The 19,597-nt window shown below is 42.4% G+C and overlaps 1 protein-coding gene across 2 annotated transcripts in view; it reads right to left on the bottom strand.

Annotated features, from left to right (window-relative positions):
* LOC126470641 (uncharacterized) overlaps window positions 1-19,597 on the bottom strand; it is a 145,760-nt gene that overhangs the window by 103,375 nt on the left and 22,788 nt on the right. The window contains exons 2-3 of one of the 2 annotated variants that reach the window (XM_050098621.1): window positions 17,313-17,440; window positions 3,736-3,899 (exon numbers count right to left, since the gene is read on the bottom strand). In XM_050098621.1, coding sequence (XP_049954578.1) covers window positions 3,736-3,806 — 71 coding nt within the window. In that variant the 5' untranslated portion in view covers window positions 3,807-3,899; window positions 17,313-17,440. The remainder of the gene's footprint in view (window positions 1-3,735; window positions 3,900-17,312; window positions 17,441-19,597) is intronic. The other variant, XM_050098622.1, reaches the window with a different exon arrangement.

Raw genomic sequence — 19,597 nt, 5'->3', positions numbered from 1 at the left:
TTGTTAATAGGTCCCCTAACTCTGACTTCAAATCATTTCTGCTCATACTACAGAGGGTTCTTCGTTCACTTTATAGGAAGTACAAAAAATTAGTTACGTGTGGTGACTTCCATATGAATTTTGTATGTGATTGTGCAAGAAAAAGAATGCTGGAAGACCTCCTTAATTCATATGATCTGACACACACTGTGTTTTTTGCAACCAGGGTGCAGGGAACAGTAGCACAGCCACAGACAATATTTTTATTCATTCTTCATTACTAGATGCACATCCTGTTAGTAAAAGGGTGACTGGCCTTTCAGACCATGATACACAAATTTTAACACTAAACGGTTTTTTTCTTACACAAACAAATATTATATATAATTACAAACTATGTAGAAAAGCTAATCCAATAGCAACAGAGTTTTTACACTTATTTTTAAGGGACAAGAGTAGCAGATGTTCATAGCACCGATAACATACACAACAAATTTAATGCTTTCCTTACACATTTCTCAAGCTCTTTGAAAGTTGCTTTCTATTTTAACATTCTAAACAGGGTACTAGCAGTTAAAGGCAGCTGGGGTGGCTGACTACTGGGATAATGATATCATGTGGCACAAAGTGGGAATTATATCAAAATGTTATAAGTAGTCAAAATCGAGCTAAAGAAACAGCATAGAAAGGTGCTTAAAAATGTTACCAGGAAAAGGAGTATGTGGTAGGCAAATAGAATAGATAATTCACAGGATAAAATTAAAACCATATGGTCAGTTGTGAAGGAAGTGTCTGGTCAGCAGCACAAGGTCAACAATATACAGTTAGTTCATAGTAAAATTATTTCTGTATGTCAGATATATGTACAGTATTTAACACTCACTTTCTGAGAATTGCTGGTGAATTAAATAAAAACATAGTTTCTACAGGGAATCATATACCTCTTGGAAAATGCCTTTCCGAGGCTGATGTCTGAAATACTCCTCTGTGATACTGACAAGGGTGTGATTGAGTCAATAATTAAATCACTAAAGAGTAAGGACTCTCATGGATATGATGGCATACCTAGAAGAATATTGAAGTATTGTGCTACACATGTTAGCCCTGTACTTAGCCATATTTGTAATTTTTCCTTTAATAATGGTCAGTTTCCTGAACGATTAAAGTATTCAGTAGTAAAGCTGTTTCATAAAAAGGAAGAAAGGGATAATGCAGACAATTTTAGACCTATTTCTATGCCATTAGTATTTGCTAGAGTTATCGAAAAGACTGTATGTAAGGACAATTGATCATTTTATTTCACGTAATTTGCTATCAACTGCACAGTTCTGTTTTAGAAGTGGTTCAACAACTGAAAATGCTATATTCTCTTTTCTCTGTGAGGTACTGGATGGATTAAACAAAACGTTTCAAATGCTAGGCACCTTTTTTTATTTAATTAAGGTGTTTGTTTGTGTTGATCACAAAATATTGCTCCAGAAGTTGGACCATTATGGAACACGGGGAATAGTTCACAATTAGTTTACGTCTTACTTTAACAACAGACAGCAAAAGGTCACTATTTACAGAGTTCAGAATGGCTATGATGTGGGGTCTGAGTGAGGCACGGTCAACTGAGGGTGGGGATGCCCCAGGGATCAGTGCTGGGGCCACTCCTGTTCCTTATTTAAATAAATGATATGCCCTCTAGTCTTACAGGTAATTCTAAAATGTTTCTGTTTGCTGACGACACTAGCTTGGTAGTGAAGGATGTTGTGTGCAGCACTGGGACTGTTTCAAATAGTGCAGTTCATGACATAACTTCATGGCTTGTAGAAAATAAACTAACACTAAATCACAGTAAGACTCAGTTTTTACAGTTTCTAATATATAATTCAACAAAACCCGAAGTTTTAATTTCACAGAATGGGCATATGATTAGTGAAACTGAACAGTTCAAATTCCTTGGTGTTCAGACAGATAGCTAACTGTCATGGAAAGCCCACATTCAGGATCTCGTTCAAAGACTTACTGCTGCCATTTTTACAATTCGAATGGTATCTGAAGCAAGTGATAGATTCACACAAGAAGTAGTCTACTTTGCTTATTTTCATTTGCTTATGGCGTACAATATTATTTTTTGGGGTAACTCTTCCCCTTCTCAAAGAATATTTTTGGCTGAGAAACAGCAGAAATCAAATCTGCATTTGAACCACACTCACTCAATTCTTGTGCAGAAAGGTGCGCAGCATACTGCTGCATCTATTTTCGATAAGCTACCACAAGAAGTCAAAAGTCTTAGAAGTAATACATGCACTTTCAAATCCTAACTGAAGAGTTTCCTCATGGGTCACTTCTCCTATTTTGTCGAGGAGTTTCTCGAAAAATTAAGCCGATTCCTGTGTTATATTGTTGATTGTATTTACATAAACTTATGGCTTGTCTTTTTTGGGTTCATAAACATTTAATTTTATCTGTAATTACGTTTATGTTGTAATTTCACGTACTGACACATTCCATGACCTTTGAGATTTGCTCCTCAATTTGGTCCTACAGAACTAGATGTGTAAAATAAAAAAAAAATGAAATGTAGAGAAATCATATACATATGACAAGCTGCGTGTCTATACTACCATATCAACAGTACAACACAGGGATTGGCTTCATTTTTGCAAGAGCCCTGACAGATTATAAGGAGTGATCCACAAGTAAATTCTTCAGTTTAGACTTGAAAGTGCATGGATTACAGCTAATTTTTTTAGTTCTTATGGTAGCCTGTTGAAAATGGATGCAGTAAAATGCTGCATGCCCTTCTGCACAAGAGTCAAGGAGATGGGATCCAAACGCAGATCGGATTTATGCCTAGTATTAACAGAGTGCAGAGTGAAAGCTTTTAACTATTGTGAATATAAGTTCATACTGTTTACAATAAATGACATTAAAGAAAATATACATTATTGGGAGACCAATGTCAGAATGCCCAGATTCTGAAACAGGAGTCGACAAGAGGTTCATGAACTTATACTACATACTCCTCAAACTACCTATTTCTTAGACAAAAATACTTTTTGTGAATGGAAGAGTAACCCCAGAATACAATATCATGTGTCATAAGTAAATGAAAATAAACAATCAAGACTAAGTTTCATGTTGGACTATCACTTATTTCATACATTGTGTACATGTCTCCAGCCACTTGGCAAGCAATGAAAACCATGTTTGAAAAAAGTTTTCCTCTGAAAGTAATACATTTTTAACAGAAGTCTACAATAAAACCATGGATTATCCAAAGAATAACTGTATCTTGTACGAAAAAAAAGGAACACTACATTTCAGCCAGAAACAGCTCTAATGTTTATGATGTAGCTCATTACAGGAAATACTGCAGAATAATAAGCAAAGTAATACAGATATCTAAGCAAATGCACTATGAGAAGAAGATAGCAACATTAGGCAACTAAATAAAAACAGTATGGGATATAGTGGAGGAGGAGACTGGTAAAACTGTAATGGAACAGGAGCCGATAGCTTTAAGCATAGATGATACACTGCAAACAGGTGTGTGTAGTGTGGCAAAACTCTTTAGCAAATAAATCTCTGATGCTAAAAGCAAAGGATTGGCAGGGTCAGTAAATAATGCCCTACAATACCTGAGATTAGTCTTTACTAATAAATTCAGTTACATTTTCTTCGCCAAAAGAAATAGCATCCATACTAAAATCTTTAAAATCCGAGCATTCTAGTGGTTATGATAAAACATCAACAAAGTTAATTAACCCTTTTGCAGCCGTGGGTGTGTATACACATCCTGCTACGCCATTTCCCCATGTGCTGTGGTTAGCGTACATTTGTCACTTGGATTTTCCTACAGTGCTATGGACTTCTGTATGCTTCCTGAACCACTGACCTCTCACTGCTATGAATGAGTGACATCCATGTATCTGTGAACAAAAAAGTTTTGAGTATTTATCATTCAACACATGTGCCTCACTAGACGCTATCATTTGCAAAAAAACTTCGTTTTGATATCTTGAATCATTTATGAGATATGAGGATTGTTATTACCATGTGATCTGTGATGTGCAATGACGTGAAAGGCTGCACTGCAAGTGACCATCCATTGGATATGAAACCCAATAACTTTAAAATGAAACGAGATATCATTCGCTCTCAATTTAAAATAAAGTTTTGATATCTTATCTACATTTCATTCCCTGCAATGTATGAGCTAAAATCAACCATACGCAAAGTTTACACAGTGTGTATCTACCTCTCCAAACTCTTTAAAACTGGGTGCAATGTTTCACTTAATTTGATGCAGCACAGTATGTATGTTGAATAATGAGAAGAAATTCAGTACTGTATCAAATGAATTAATTTGCTCCACTGATTGTGAGAGGTTATCGGACCAAACAGCGAGGTCATCAGTCCCGCGATTCCAAAGTTAGTCACAGAAGAAAGACGGTCCACCAAAAGTGGACGGATCCAGTCAGGGGCGTCAATTATAACATAATAAACATTAACAGGGTTGCCTCAAGTGAAATTCCCTGATTTCCAGAGAAGTTTTAGCATTTTTCCTTGACAAACTTTGAGATCTCAAGGGTAAGTTAAGACATAAGTTGAAAATCTGTCTTGTGCAGCTAAAATACAAGAAACAATAGTGCAAGCAAGGAAATAATTTAAAAACTTGCAAGTAGATGGCGTTTCCTGATGCGAGCAAAAATCTTCATTACTAACATCAATATCTTTCATAATGAACTGTTTTTAGATGGAGAAAGCAAGCCAAATGGTATGTGTGTTTCATTAAGACCAATGATGTTATTTTATTTCAATAAAACAAAACACATTTGGTGACAAAAATACGCATTTTCTTGGAGTCACAAGACAGATTTAAAATACCTTCACTAACTTCAGAAATAACCTCAGAAACAAGTATGTCTCTTCTTTCAAGAGTATAAGGCAGGGAAGAATTGTGTAAACCAACACTGTAGGTGACTGCCTGTAAAGTGTCGGTTCTGCTATGTTCGTTACTGTCGGTTATTACCCACTGTGGTATATCTATTATTTTACATGTATTTTGTGATTTTTCTATCGAGAAATACATAAGTACATAGTGTACAAACCACCAGCGACTGACAATTTTCTTCTTGTTATCGTCCATACTTTTTAACATATGAACTACTTCTGAAGTGCAAAAAGGTACTAGAACAAATAAATTGTCTAAGAATGCCACACTGTACAATTTACTCGTGGTGAGACAGTCGCTATTCCTGAAATCCATCACCCATGGCCTCTGACCTGCTGAGGGTCACTGCAGTCCTGGCTGCAAGGATAAATCATGAAAATCCGCTGCATTACACCACACACAGACAGACCTGGCCTGTAGGCAGGTTGGTGATACTAGATACAGCAGGCAAGGCCTGCGCATTAATGGAAACTGAATGGCTTCAGATCAGCACACCCGGTCCATTACAGATATCTGCAGAAACGGCCTGTAGTTTTGGCCTGTCACAGAAATCCATTCATGTGGCTAGCTATTCATGAGCCACAGATGGCATATTGATGAAATGGGACCACGGTGATCAATCATGCAACATGTAACTTGTTCAAATACTCTGAGAATCAATAATAATGAGGATAGGTAGCAGCTTACTATAAAGGTGGTTGCTGAGCTGCAGATAGGCATGTAGAAAAGACAACCACACTCTCACAACCAAATTTTCAGCCATGGCTTTTGTCAGAAAATGAGAGCGCACACACATTCACACAATCACTCAGACACAACTCATGCACATGTGACTGCCATCTCCGGCCACTGTGTCTACAGTCTCTGAGAATCAGATCCAAACAAACACTACTCATGCTTCCCTGCATCTCGTCAGCAGCTGCTAAGCTAGCAGCAAGAAGTGGTGGCAGCACTGACTGCAAGCTGAAGGGAGTGGTAGGGACGAGAGAAGCAGTAGTAATGAAGGAGTAGGGAAGTGGCGCACGTGCTCAGCAGCACCCAGCCAGTGACAATGCATGACACCTCAGTAAACAACCATTTCACCTACTGAAACAAAAGTGAGATTTTTCCATTTTTTTTTCTTCAAATTTCCCTTATATTCCCCTGATGCTTTTGAAATTCCCTGCTATTCCCTGATTTCCAGAACCTATGGCAACCATGATTAAACACACGCAGTAAAAGGTATAAAAGGTGAGACCAAATTTAAAAGGGTCATAGACAGAGAAGACTGGAAAAGAAGTCTCAACCACAACCAACCTGCCTCTGCTCAAAGACTAAAGTAGAAACTTACAAGTGGAAATAAAAGCCACTTTCACGGAGGAAACTGAGGACCAGTTCAGTCAACCGAGAATCATTTGCTAATATCAAATTTAAGGAATCAGGAAGACTATACTCAGCACGAAGGGCCGAAAGAAGGGGACATTCCATCAATATGTGAGATATCGTCAGTCTGGCTTCACAAACACATTGTGGGGGTGGGTCGTTACGCAGGAGGAAATAATGGGCGAGTCTGGTATGACCAATGCGTAAACAGCATAAAACAGTGGACTCCCTCAGAGAGGAGTGGAAGGAAGAGCGCCAAATTGCAGTAGACTCCTTGACTGTGCGGAGTTTATTACTATAAGAAGTAGTGCACCAGATGTCATAATATTTTTGGGCAAAGAGAGATTTGATGTAGATCCGCATATCTGCGCATCCCTCGTTCGCAAAGAGCACAGGGTACACGGAATGGTCGTGGAATTGGTGAACGGCGATTGCGTAAGAAACCAGGAGTTGGCTCCATTGTATGGGGAAGGGGGGGGGGGGGGGGGGGGGGGGGGAACCCCTCTTCTGTAAGGAGACTATCAACAAAACTAGCGCAAAAGGCACCAATAGCCAGATGCACCCCACAATGGTGAACAGGGTCAATCAGTTTCAAAGTGGAAGGAGCTGCTGAGCCATAAACGTGACTACCATAATCTAGTCTGGACAAGACCAGACCACAGCAAAGATGGAGAACAGTGGAACAGTCTGCACCCCAAGATGTGTGGGCCAGGAGGCAGAGAGCATTAAGCTTCCGCAAACATGCAGTCTTTAGGTGGCAAATGCGGGGCACCCATGTCAGCTTGTTATCAAATATAAGGCCCAAGAAACTGGATTGCTACAACACAGAAGAGCTGGTCGACTAAATGAAGTTCTGGATTGGGGTGTACGGTGGGTTGACGACAAAGATGCATAACCTGCATTTTGGAGGGAGACAACTGGAAACCATGGGAGGTGGCCCACGCACAGGCCCAATTGGATGGCACCTTGATCCGGTGCACAGCAGGTGCTATTGAGTGAGAGCTGCACCAGACGCAAAAATGTCGATGTACAACGCCGGGTAACCAGAGGCCCAACAGAGGTCACAAGTCTATTGATGGCAATGAGGAAGAGAGTGACACTTAGCACACAACCCTGTGGGATACCATTCTTTTGAATCCTAGGGGTGCTGAGTAAAGTGGCACTAGAACCCAGAAGAGGCAGTGAAATAAAAGCTCGCGGATAAAAGTCGGAAGGGGACCAAGGAACCCCCAGTCGTACGCCTTATGTAGGTCGAAAAGGGAGCATGACAAGGTGCCAGCAGTGAGTAAAAGCCTGCCCGATAGCTGATTCCTATCTGAGTAAATGGTCAGTTTGAGATTGTCCTGACCGGAAGCCACAGTGATATGGGGGCAAAAGGCCTCGAGATTCAAGTATCCAACATAATCTGAAGCTCCCCATTCTCTCGAGCAGATTACATAGGCTAATTGGACAGTAGCTGTCGAGAGACTGGGTTCTTCCTGGGCTTAAGGATGGGGATAAGTATACTGTCTCGCCATTGTGACGGAAAAGCACTCCTGGGCCAAATGCAGTTGAAGACACTGAGTAGGAGTTGCCTCTGGGGAACGTCAAAGTGTTCGATAATCTGGCTGTGAATGGAATCTGGGCCTGTGGTCATGTCTCATGAAGAGGTTGGTTGGTTTAAAAGGAGGGGGGGGGGGGGGGGGGGGGGGGGACCAACCAGTGAGGTCATGGGTCCCTTGGTACAGAAAAATAATTACACAAGGGGAAAAAGAAAAGAAAGGAGACGCACGGCACAATAACAGAAGGAAAAACCAGAAAACGACAAAAGGAAAACCAACACTACTATGGACAAAACAGGAAAAAAACCAAAGAGAAGCAAGAAACGGATACAATGGGTGAAAACAAGAGAGCAACGACCATGGCTGGCCGACCACGAGAATAAAAAGGAAATGCCAGCCACTCTGCGACACATTAAAACATCCACCCTAAAAGCATTAGAATGGAGAACACAAAGAGATAAAGGACATGTGCTAAAACTTATACAGAATGATAAAACCCACCATCACCTGCAAAATATAAGACTAAATTAGCCGCTGAGGCTTTGTCAGCTAAAATTAATGGCAATTGGTCCGGTAACTGAAGAGAGTGTCGCAGGGCAGCCAAAGAAGGACAGTTCACTAAGATACGGGCCACTGTAAGCTGGGTGCAGCACCAACACTGAGGTGGGTCATCATGGCACAGGAGGTAGCCATGTGTCACCCAAGCGTGGTCACTGCAGAGCCGGCCGAGAAGCACAGAGTCCCTGCGAGAGGCCTGCATGGAGGACTATCATACATTCGTAGTCTCCTTAATGGCAAGCGGTTTGTTGTGCGTGCTGAGGTGATGCCATTTCGTCTCCCAAAACTGCAAAACCTTGCAGCATAGTACTGACACACTTTGGTTGCAGAGAAGCCAATTTCCGTAAGCAGTTTATGCATAGCCTGTTTGCCCAGCTTGTCAGCAAGTTCGTTGCCTAGGATTCCAATGTGACCTGGGGTCCAGACAAACACCACTGAATGACTGGACTGTTCCAGGGCATGAATGGACACCTGGGTGGCCACTACCGATGGATGACGAGGGTAGCACTGGTAGACAGCTTGTAGGCTGCTCAAGGAGTCAGTACACAAAAGAAACTACTCCCCAGGGCATGAACAGATGTGCTCAAGAGCACGAGATGCAGCCACCAGCTCAGCAGTGAAAATACTGCAGCCATTGGGCAAGAAATGCTGTTCAATATGTCCTTCATGGACATATGCGAATCCAACATGAGCATCAGCCATTGAGCCGTTGGTGTAAACCACTTTGTGCCTCAGTACATGTCAAGAATCTAGAGGAAGGGGCAGCGGAGAACCGTAGCCTTAAGTGAGTCCTTAGGGCCATGTGAAAGGTCCACGCAAAGCAAATGGCCAAGGTGTACACCATGGACGTGTACATGAATGGACCTCAAGTATAGGTGGTAAAGGACTCCAGTTTGGAAAGAAGGGATCGGACACCAATTGGAAGCCCTGGCCTGGGCCACCGATGTGGGAGATGAACCACCGTGGGTGGGCAAATGAGATGGTGATTCAGATGTGCAGGAGAACTATGAACGTGTGCAAAGTAAGTGGCCAGTAGTTGTGCTGCCAACCCTGCAACGGAGGGACTCCGACCTCCACAAGGACGCTGGTCACCAGACTCGTCCTAAAAGCTCCTGTCGCTAGGCAAACACTACAGTGGTGCACTGGATCGAGTAAATGCAACACTGAGGGCGCCACTAAACAAACTCCCATAGTCAAGGCGAGGGCATTGAGATGCTGCCAGCACTTCTGCTTAAGCTGATGAAGGTGAGGAAGGCAAGTCAATCGGGGGTCAAAAACCAGTAGTAAGAATCGATATGTCTCCATCTCTCCACTACGGTGAGTAGACCGTCATTAAGGCAAAATTCTGATTCTGGATGAATGGTATGATGCCGACAGAAGTGCGTAACACACGTCTTTGCAGCCGAAAACTGGAACCCGTGAGCTAGAGCCCATGACTGCGCCTTGTGGATGGCTCCCTGTAGGCGCTGCTCAGAAACACCAGTACTGGTGGAGAAATACGAAATGCAGAAGTTGTCTGCATACAGAGAAGATGAGACGGATGGCCTGACAGCTGTTGCTAGACTGTCAATGGCCACTAAAAATAGACACTCAATACAGAGCCCTGAGGGACCCCATTCTCCTGGATATGGAGGGAACTAAGGGAGGCACCAACTTGGACACGGAAAGTACGAAGCGACAGGGAGTTTTGGATAAAAATTGGGAATGGGTCTCGGAAACCCCACTCCTATAATGTGGCAAGGACATGATGTTGCCAGGTGGTGACATACGCTTTTTCTAAATCAAAAAGACGGCAACCACGGATTGGCGTAGCGAAAAGGGTGTTCGGATGGCAAACTCGAGGGACACAAGATTATCAGCGGTAGAGCAACCCTTGCGGAAGCCGCCCTGACATGGAACCAGTGGGCCACATGACTCCAGGACCCAACCCAACTGCCAACACACCATATCTTCCTGTAGCTTACAAAAAATGTCGGTGAGGCTGATGGGCCAATAGCTATCCGCATCAAGCAGGTTTTCACCGGGTTTGAGCACCAGAATGATGGTGCTGTCCTGCCACTGCGATGGAAGAACGCCATCACACCAGATCCGGTTGAAGATGACAAGGAGATGTCGTATGTAGTAAGATGAGAGATGTTTAATCATCTGACTGGATTCAATCTGGTCCAGGAGCTGTGTCGGGGCAATATGCAAGGCACTGAGGAGTTCCCACTCAGTAAATGGGGTGTTATAGGATCCACTGTGGCATGTAGTGAACGAGAGGACTTTCCCTTCCAGCTGGTCTTTGAGAGTGCGAAAGGCTGGCGGGTAATTCTCAAACGCAGAGACTCGAGCTTAGTGCTCGGCAATTGCGTTTGCGTCCGTAGATAACACACAATTTATGTTAACATTGTGTGGGCCCTGTCTAAAGCCCACCTGGGCAGGCATACTTGGGCCTGACACTAGGGCAGTGACAGGAAGATGACTACCACACAGGTTGTCATGTGCTCTCCAGTGGATAGATGGAAGAAGTCCTGGGCTAAAAATTGATAAATCAACGGCCGAATAACTACCATGAGCCACACTGAAATGTGTGGTGGCCACAGTACTTAAGAGGCAGAAGTTGAATTGAGACAGTAAAGTTTCGACATCTCTGCCTCGGCCAGTAAGCACAGTGCCACCCCACAAGGGGTTATGGGCATTAATATCTCCCAAAAATAAGAAAGGTTTAGGGAGTTTATCAATCAGTGCAGCTAATACATTCATTCAGGGATACTGCACCATCTGGAGGAAGATATACATTGCAGACAGTTATTTCCTGTGCCGCCCTTATTCTGACAGCCACAGCTTCAAGAGGGGTTTGAAGGGGGCACAGGTTCACTACAGAAAGCTTAAGACATGAACGCAAACCCTACCTGACACACTATTACAGTCGCTATGGTTCCTGTAGTATCCCTTATAGCTGCGGAGAGCGGGGCACTACTGGGAACCAGGTTTCCTGGAAGGCAATGCATAAATCAGGTGTAAAGCAGCCAGGCAGTGGAAAGAACTGCCGCAATTTCACTGGACGATGATATAATGAGATTGGGAAGGCATGCAGAATTCAATGAGGCAGTTTACGCCTCAGGGTCACCTGCTGCCACCAACTTTTTCCCTGACCAGTCTATACCCATTTTGGCTGAGGGTTCGGCGAGACCTAGGTCCTCAGTGGATGCCAGAATCTCCACCTCATCTGCAGATGCAGAGCTTGTGGGTAGCGGTGGTGTGGGTGCCACCGCAATTCCCTTTGTCTTGGGGACCTTCTTTTTAAATTTCTCTCCCTGCTCCATAGGTTTCCCTGGTTGGGAGGACTTCACTGATTCAGTCTCCGGGACTGAGGATGAGCATGAGGCCCTACAACCAGCTGCTTTTGGGCTCTTCAGCCACTGGCGGGTGTCATCTTTCCCACTAGCAAAAATCTGGGAAGGGAGTGACCCAACGGACCCCTTCCTAGCGAGAGGAGACTACGACTTGCGCTTCTCCGCCTCAGAAGTGGGGATTGATATCCCCAATGGTTGGGGGGCTGTTGCTGCCAAAGTAGGTGGTGCGGGAGTGACAGGTAGGGAAGTGCCCCTCACCATCAAGGGGGCAGGTGTAGTCTTCTGGTTCTGAGAGGTGACAGGAATGCGAGGAACTGATGGGGCGATAACTGTTCTTGTAGCAGCAGCGTAAAGGAGGTCACAGCCACATGATGTAGGCACTCAAATTTCCTCTTAGCCTCAGTGTAGGTTAGTCGGTCCATGGTCTTATATTCCACGATTTTCCCCTCTGTAAAATCCTGCAGTCTGGCGAGCAAGGCGAATGATGCTCTCCACAGTTGACACAGATGGGAGATGGGGCACATGGAGTATTCCGGTGTGATAGACGTCCACAATCTTGGCCTGTGACACTGCAAGTGCAGCGGGGAGATATGGCCGAACTTCCAGCACTTAAAGTATCACGTTCTCTTCAAAGATGAGTGTCGCATACGCCTTCAATCAGACAATTGTCGGAGATGTGTTTGGAGGCCATCTGGTCAGGCTAAATGCCTTAGACAAACTGTCCAGCGAGTGCAGCAAGGTGGAGATTATCTGATGTTTTGGGGTGGCATTATGTGGGGCCGACGCATGCCGCTGGTGGTCATGGAAGGCGCTTTAACAGCTGTATGATACGTGAATGCTGTCCTCCAACAGATAGTGCAACCATTTCGGCAGCATATTGGTGAGGCAATTGTTTTCATGGACGACAATTCGCGCCCCTATCGTGCACATCTTGTAAATGACTTCCTTCAGGATAACGACATTGCTCAACTGGAATGGCCAGCATGTTCTCCAGACATGAACCCTATCGAACATGCCTGGGATAGATTGGAAAGGGCTGTTTATGGATGACGTGACCCACCTACCACTTGGAGGGATCTACACCAAATCGCTGTTGAGGAGTGGGACAATCTGGACCAACAGTGCCTTGATGAACTTGTAGATAGTATGCCACGACGAATACAGGCATGCACCAAAGCACGAGGATGTGCTACTAGGTATTATCAATTTGTAATGAATAGAAACAGTAACTCTGAATGAAGCTCAGTACAGTCACCTGCATCTTCATTGCACTCTTTCCTTGTATAAGTGAAAGTCAACTCCAAAAACACAACATTCTGCAATACCAATGAAGACTGTGGTTCTGAGCACTCATTTTGGATTTCCTCCCTGATGTAAATGTTCACACTTTATTACACTGACAAAGGCAGTAGGCCCTTTAATTAATGTAATTCCCTTTGAGCATATAATATCGGACATAAATAACAATTCAATATCACACATAGACCACTCACATGGATGAATGAAGTAGGAATGTAACAGACATTTCTTAAAGTCACACTGATATCACGACACCCATTTGTCTTGCACTCCTTTATATGGCTGCCATCAAACCTTGGACTAGTAAAAAGTTTAAAAATCAACACTTCCAGTTTCACAAACTGACAGTCAATTTACATCACCATATGCACCTATTTTCAGAAAATTCCTGTCATTCTAATAAGGAAAAAAATTACATCCATTGTCTCATAATACAATCTTTCCACATTAGCTTCCAATAAAATTGACTAATAAGGGCACTACACCGATGCCGAATCTCACAATTGTTCCCAACATATGCACGATATATTCTGAAATCTACCTGCTGCTTAAAAAAGAATAATTGATATGAGGACTTTCATAAGTACACACAATTACTACATCACACAATTTTAATTACATCACTACATCTAGCTTACACTTTTCCAAGATGACTTACATAAAATACAGGGCAATTCAAAAAATATTTAGAAACTGACATGGCACATCAGGGACACAACCAGGATCACATAGGAAAGGGGGAGGGGGGGGGGTCACAAAAGCAACACAAGAGGGTGCTATGGTCACATGAGGGCACTGCTGTATAAATATGGGCGGAGTGCACAGAGACTATTCTGTTCACACCTTGGAGTAACATAGGTACATACATGTACTGTGAAATGATTGAGATGCATTCAATTTATGGCGCAGCCAAGTGCAATGGACTAGAAGTTGTGCAATTGCACCATGCAAAATGTCTCAACAGAAAGGTGCCGTGCCACAATTATTCACCACTGTGCATCGCCGACTGTGCAAAACCGGCTGATTCCATGTGCACAAGCTGGATGCTCGTTGGCAGCAGAAGGTATCGTTATCTAAAGGGTGCAGCATAATCCATCAATAAGGACACGAGACGTATCCTGTGCTACAAATATCCCCCAACCCTTCATATGGTGCACTGTACATAGCGAAGGACAGCATCCGTTTCATTTTCTGTGCACCCAGGCATTGTAACTGGGGCACTACGACAAGCACAGAGGGTTTTCACAATGGTTTCTGCAGGAATCCACTGCAAACAAAAGCTTCACCAGACGCTATATGTACGAAAGCCTCACAATGCTAATTTACCCTTAATGTGTGGTCTGGCATTGTCAGACAGTTTGACAGGGCTGTACATTCTCCCAGATTGACTTTATGGTCGCAGTTATGTCTTATTCCTGCGAGAGGTTCCGCTGGACATGCTGAATGATGTCCACATTACTATTCATTACCGTATTTTATTTCAGCACAACAGAGCCCGAGTGCATTTCAGCAAATAAGTGAGGGCACATCTGCAGGCAACCTTTCCTGGCGACTAGATTGGTCACAGTGGGCCTGTCACATGGCCACTACGATCACTCTATCTGTCCCCAACAGATTTTTTCTTGTGAGGATATCTGAGGGACCTTTGCTTGAAAAGCCTTTTACATCGCTGGAGGACCTAGTGGGCGGGATTGTTGCAGCAGCAGGATGTCTTCGGGCTACACCACGTATCTTTGAGAGGGTGCACTGTTCAATGCAGCATCATCATCAGGCGAGTGTCTGTGCATCTGGACAAAACTTTTGAGCATTTCCTGTAATGGGCATCCATTTGAAGGCTGTGACCAAATAACCGCAATGTAATTTGGCAGTCCCAGATGGCCTTTACAACATCCGGTTCCTATGTGACTACTGATCCTTGTTGTATGCTTGACATGCCATCTCAGTTTGTAAACGTTTCTTTGAATCACCCTGTATAATGTATAGTGTGAGAGGCTCATTTAATCCTTCAGTCTGTAAAGTTCCCCCAACCTATTCAGCAGTGGCATCTTTTAATGCAGCGGCATCTTTTAACTAGATTAACTGATGTTTTAATTTAAACAATATTCAAAAGTTAACTAATTTTGGAATCCAAAGTTAAACTCTCCACAGTAACATAGGCAATACTAAGTTCCTGATTTATGAAATTATCAACTAACTACCTGCTGCTAAATGTAAGTCATAGTAGTCATCGAGAAAACCAGTTCTGTGTTGATGGCTAAGTTAAAGCAGTATATGTAGATAGTGAAACATTGCACCAAGTACATAAGAGTTGAGAAGAAACACAGAAAGTCAAGATAAGCATCTCTAAATGACATACATCCACATAAAATTTGTGTTCAACTTCACCACTATACACAGCTTTGAGAAAATCTGGCTTTTATGGTATACACCTCCGTAGTTTATTACGGATTAGAGATTCTACTTATATTTCTCTTAACTCCAAGAAAATTTGCAAGGTCAGCACTCAATGCTATTCACACTTAATGCCACACAACCATAGAAGTCTGCTGTGCCGACTGGCAAATTTGTGTTTGGTACATCTACATTAAAGTCATTAAAGAAACAGCGGGTATTGAACTGCTGTTATCCAACAGCATTAAGTGACTGGCCACAGAAGGACCACATTTATGTTCCTTCAGTTTCACATAATCATTATCTTCCTTCTAATGTGGAGCGACATGGAACAGTAATCCTGATGTTTGGTGTTATTAATAGCGACAAGAAAGAGCTTATGGTAAGGTGTACCTATCAAGCACATGTGATAATTTTCTTGTTAGACACCCAGTAGTAAATTCAAGCTTCTGAATCTTTAGAATTTGAGTGTTCTTACAGCACTTTAGCAACCTGGAACCCCAGTGCAATTTTAATCGCAAATGAGTCAAAGGACCAAGTAGCACTGCAATTTTAACCAGGAAGAGATGACACTGGGTGACTAATTTATGTGCCTATCCTGGGAGCTGAATTATTAATAAACAGCGCTCGTAGCCATAGAAGTGAATAATGTATGGGCAAATTTGTTTCAGGTCCATTTATGTCAACTATAGATTAGTTCTGATTTAAATTATTTCGAAAGGGAGTTTGTTTCTGTCCTGATTAAGCTACACACACACACACACACACACACACACACACACACACACACTACAGAAGTATTCACTGATGAGAAATACTAACTAGTGAAAGATAACAAGCTGATGTACCAGCAAAAGCATCTTCTAGTATGACATATCACAAGAGAGGGAAATGAGTGAAATACACAGTGTGTTATCAAACACAGTCAAACACCACAAAGAAATGCGAGACCTACTGACATAGTAGTATTACCAATCAAATGGAATACAAGGAAAACATCAGCCATTTTTAAACACTGTTCAAATGCAGAGGGTGCCATTCTCTAACAAAGAATACACTTTGGCTTCCATCATCAGAGTCCCAACATGGAGCATGTAGGTGTGTGAGGTGAGGAATTTCTAAATAAAACCATACTTAAATGAAAGCATAGGCACAAACAAACATATTGTTTGTCAGGCCCACTGCTTCACAATCGCCAAAACTGCAAGACACAAGAAAATGAGTGACTTAAATTAGCAACTTCAGTAACATCCTACAATTTTGCAGTCATGAAGAAGAGTTGCCATTTTTTATTCAAAATTAAGTTTGTTCATCATCTGGTCTTCACTGCTCATGTAACTACTCGAGGATAGTATTCTGCAAACAAATAATATGTCACAAAAGCCTGAAAAGCACCCTTCAGCCAAATAAGCAGAGGGGGTAACAGTGTAGTCTCTGCCTATCGAACACTTTTCAGATTCTGCGATCAGTCAGTTATGTTACAAGTACAAATCTTACGAAAAACCATAGGCAGAAACAGATTAAACACAACAGTAACAAATGTCCATTAATGTTTGTGGAAGAGATCTGCAATAATTGTTTAACGTCTTGAGAAATCTAATAATTCAATTTGAGAACTGCTAAATATTTCATTATATTTTGCATGTTATGGTAATGAACCATTTTTACTGCAACAATTCAAAACTTCTCATCAGACAATAACAGATTTTCAATTTAAACTGTTAATCTACAATAAGCTTTTTCTTTCTTGGGCAGTAAAAACAGGACATACCATGTCTGTAAGCCAATGTCTCAATATGTAGCATCAACTGTGTTTGTGAATTTTTAAGTTTAGCACATTTTCAACTTTACAAGTAGTAATGAATTTTCAACAAGTAGATACTGAAACTACTGTACTACCTTGCTTCTTTCTTATCTTCAGAAATGCAAGCAAATGAAGATTTCCCTTGTGGCAAACTATCATTACTTTATGTAATATATGGTTGTTGCTAATAAGAATTATGTTTCACTGAACCATCACCAAGGACCTGGAATAAACAAAAATCATTTACACAAAATAAGCAATTCAAAAAACCCATCATGATTACATTTATTACACTTCATTTATAACAACATAGTGCATAAATCACTTGCCAGAAATTATTTACCTAGATGTATTTCAAGTGTTACATTAGCACTGCCCACTCATTCACAATTTCATGTTACTTGAGACTACTTTAAATATGCTAACAATCCAGCAATTATTGTCATGTAGTCATCAGAATCATGTGACAAGCAGGAGAGTATGGTTTTCAATGAATGCCAGCACTCAATACTGAAAGCAGGTTTAGCGCACAAAATATGATAGGCTCATTAATGGATCTAAACTACCACCTACACAAAGATTGTTCCTTTTTAAGAGCAAAACTGAATTTCCTCAAACAATCAAATGTCTGTCACTGTTAACATTCAAAAATCTTGCAGAGCGCATAAATATAAAATGACAAATACTGGAAACAGATAAGAACCCAAATTAGAACTTGAACACTGCTAAATCAAGCTGGATGAAGCACTAGTTGTGGTATATTGTTCCTCCTGAAAAAATAGCAACCTACTGCTTCAGAAGATTTTTCTGAATTCAGTACTGAATTCTGGCCTTGAATCTTGTCAAAGTACCACTGTGTATGGTGCATTTGAGAATTCTCCCACTCTGGTCACGTTGACACATCCACATCGCCACTACGATGCTTGAAATTTAGAGCCTCCCACTGAGGTTTCATAATCACCTTGTTTGTTTTAAAGACCATTATATGGGAAGTCTTCATAAGCAATCTACACCTCAGGACTAATAGGGCTTAATACAGATGAAACAGATGACATCTAAGACAGCTGAATGGCTGTCAGCCAAAATATCAAGGTGTAACAGCACAAGTCAAAGTCAGGGTCCAGTGCTGTTTCCAGGGCATTTGTCACAGTAAGTCACTGAAGCATTTTGCCGTACTGGCTGCTTCCTGGAAAACGACCCAGTTTTCCTGACAGTGACCAAACTTCAGCAAGTGTCAATATACTTTAAGTAAATGGCAGCCCTCATCCCCCACATTAGCAATGACTTCACTGGACTGAAAATATGCGGCAGCCCTTGTCTTCCGCATTAACAAATCCACTCTCTCCATACATATAACTCCACGCTAGCAGATCAGGTCATTGGCATGACAAGGCCATACACAACACCCACTGCATGTCAGTCTTTGCTGCAGGGTTGATGAAATTTTCCCTACGCAGTTACCATCAATGTAGCTGAGCTGCAAACCAACAACCACTGCCTGACAGTCTTGCCACCTGGTGGCCAGTGCTCTGCCACTACCAACGCAAGAGTACCCACCTGGACAGTTCAGCTGTCTTCCACTGGGCTGGTTTGGATTGCAGACACGGTGCACTATTTTTTTTGTGATTGAAAGTAAAAAGCTTTAACAACAAATTGGTTGCAAACAGTGCCTGCATCTCCCCTCGTCACTAATGAGCTATTCACACACTCCATTCATCCAGATTCCTGTTACAGTGATAAAATGTCAGCATCATCTGGCTGTAATCCCAGAACGTCATGGAATACCCGTCACGCTGAGAAAACTTTAAGAATCAATTCCAATCTGGTGAAATGATACAACAGCAGGTGGAGTTACTGGCCGACGCATCAAGCATCTACCTTAAGCATTCCTGTAATGAATGGCTCACCTGCCGACATACATCAGCAAAGACCTGGGCAACAATGTTCGCATCCCATACTAACAAAGGTCTCTGCAAATATATATAGAGTGACAAAAACCCACCGTCAAGTATAAAACATAAAATTAAATTAGCCAATGAGGCGATGTCAGCTAAAATTAATGGCAACGAGTCCAGTAACTGAAGAGTCCATCGCAGGGCAGCAAAAGAAGGACAGCTCAACAAGATATGGCCCACTGTCAGCCGGGCACCACACTGACACTGAGGTGGGTCATCACGGCGCAGGAGGTAGTCGTGTGTCACCCAAGCGAGGCCTATGCAGAGCCGGCAGAAAACCACAGAGTCCCTGCGAGAGGCCTGCATGGAGGACTACCACACATTAATCGTCTCTTTAATGGCATGCAGTTTGTTGTGTGTGCTGAGGTGATGCCATTTCGTCTCCCAAATCCGCAAATCCTTACGGCGTGGCACTGAACGCAGGT

The sequence above is a fragment of the Schistocerca serialis genome, chromosome 3, assembly GCF_023864345.2.
Source record: "Schistocerca serialis cubense isolate TAMUIC-IGC-003099 chromosome 3, iqSchSeri2.2, whole genome shotgun sequence".
NCBI classification, from domain to species: Eukaryota; Metazoa; Arthropoda; class Insecta; order Orthoptera; family Acrididae; genus Schistocerca; species Schistocerca serialis.
Note: the sequence above shows the minus strand (reverse complement) of the source record. Positions and strands in the feature narration are given on the sequence as shown.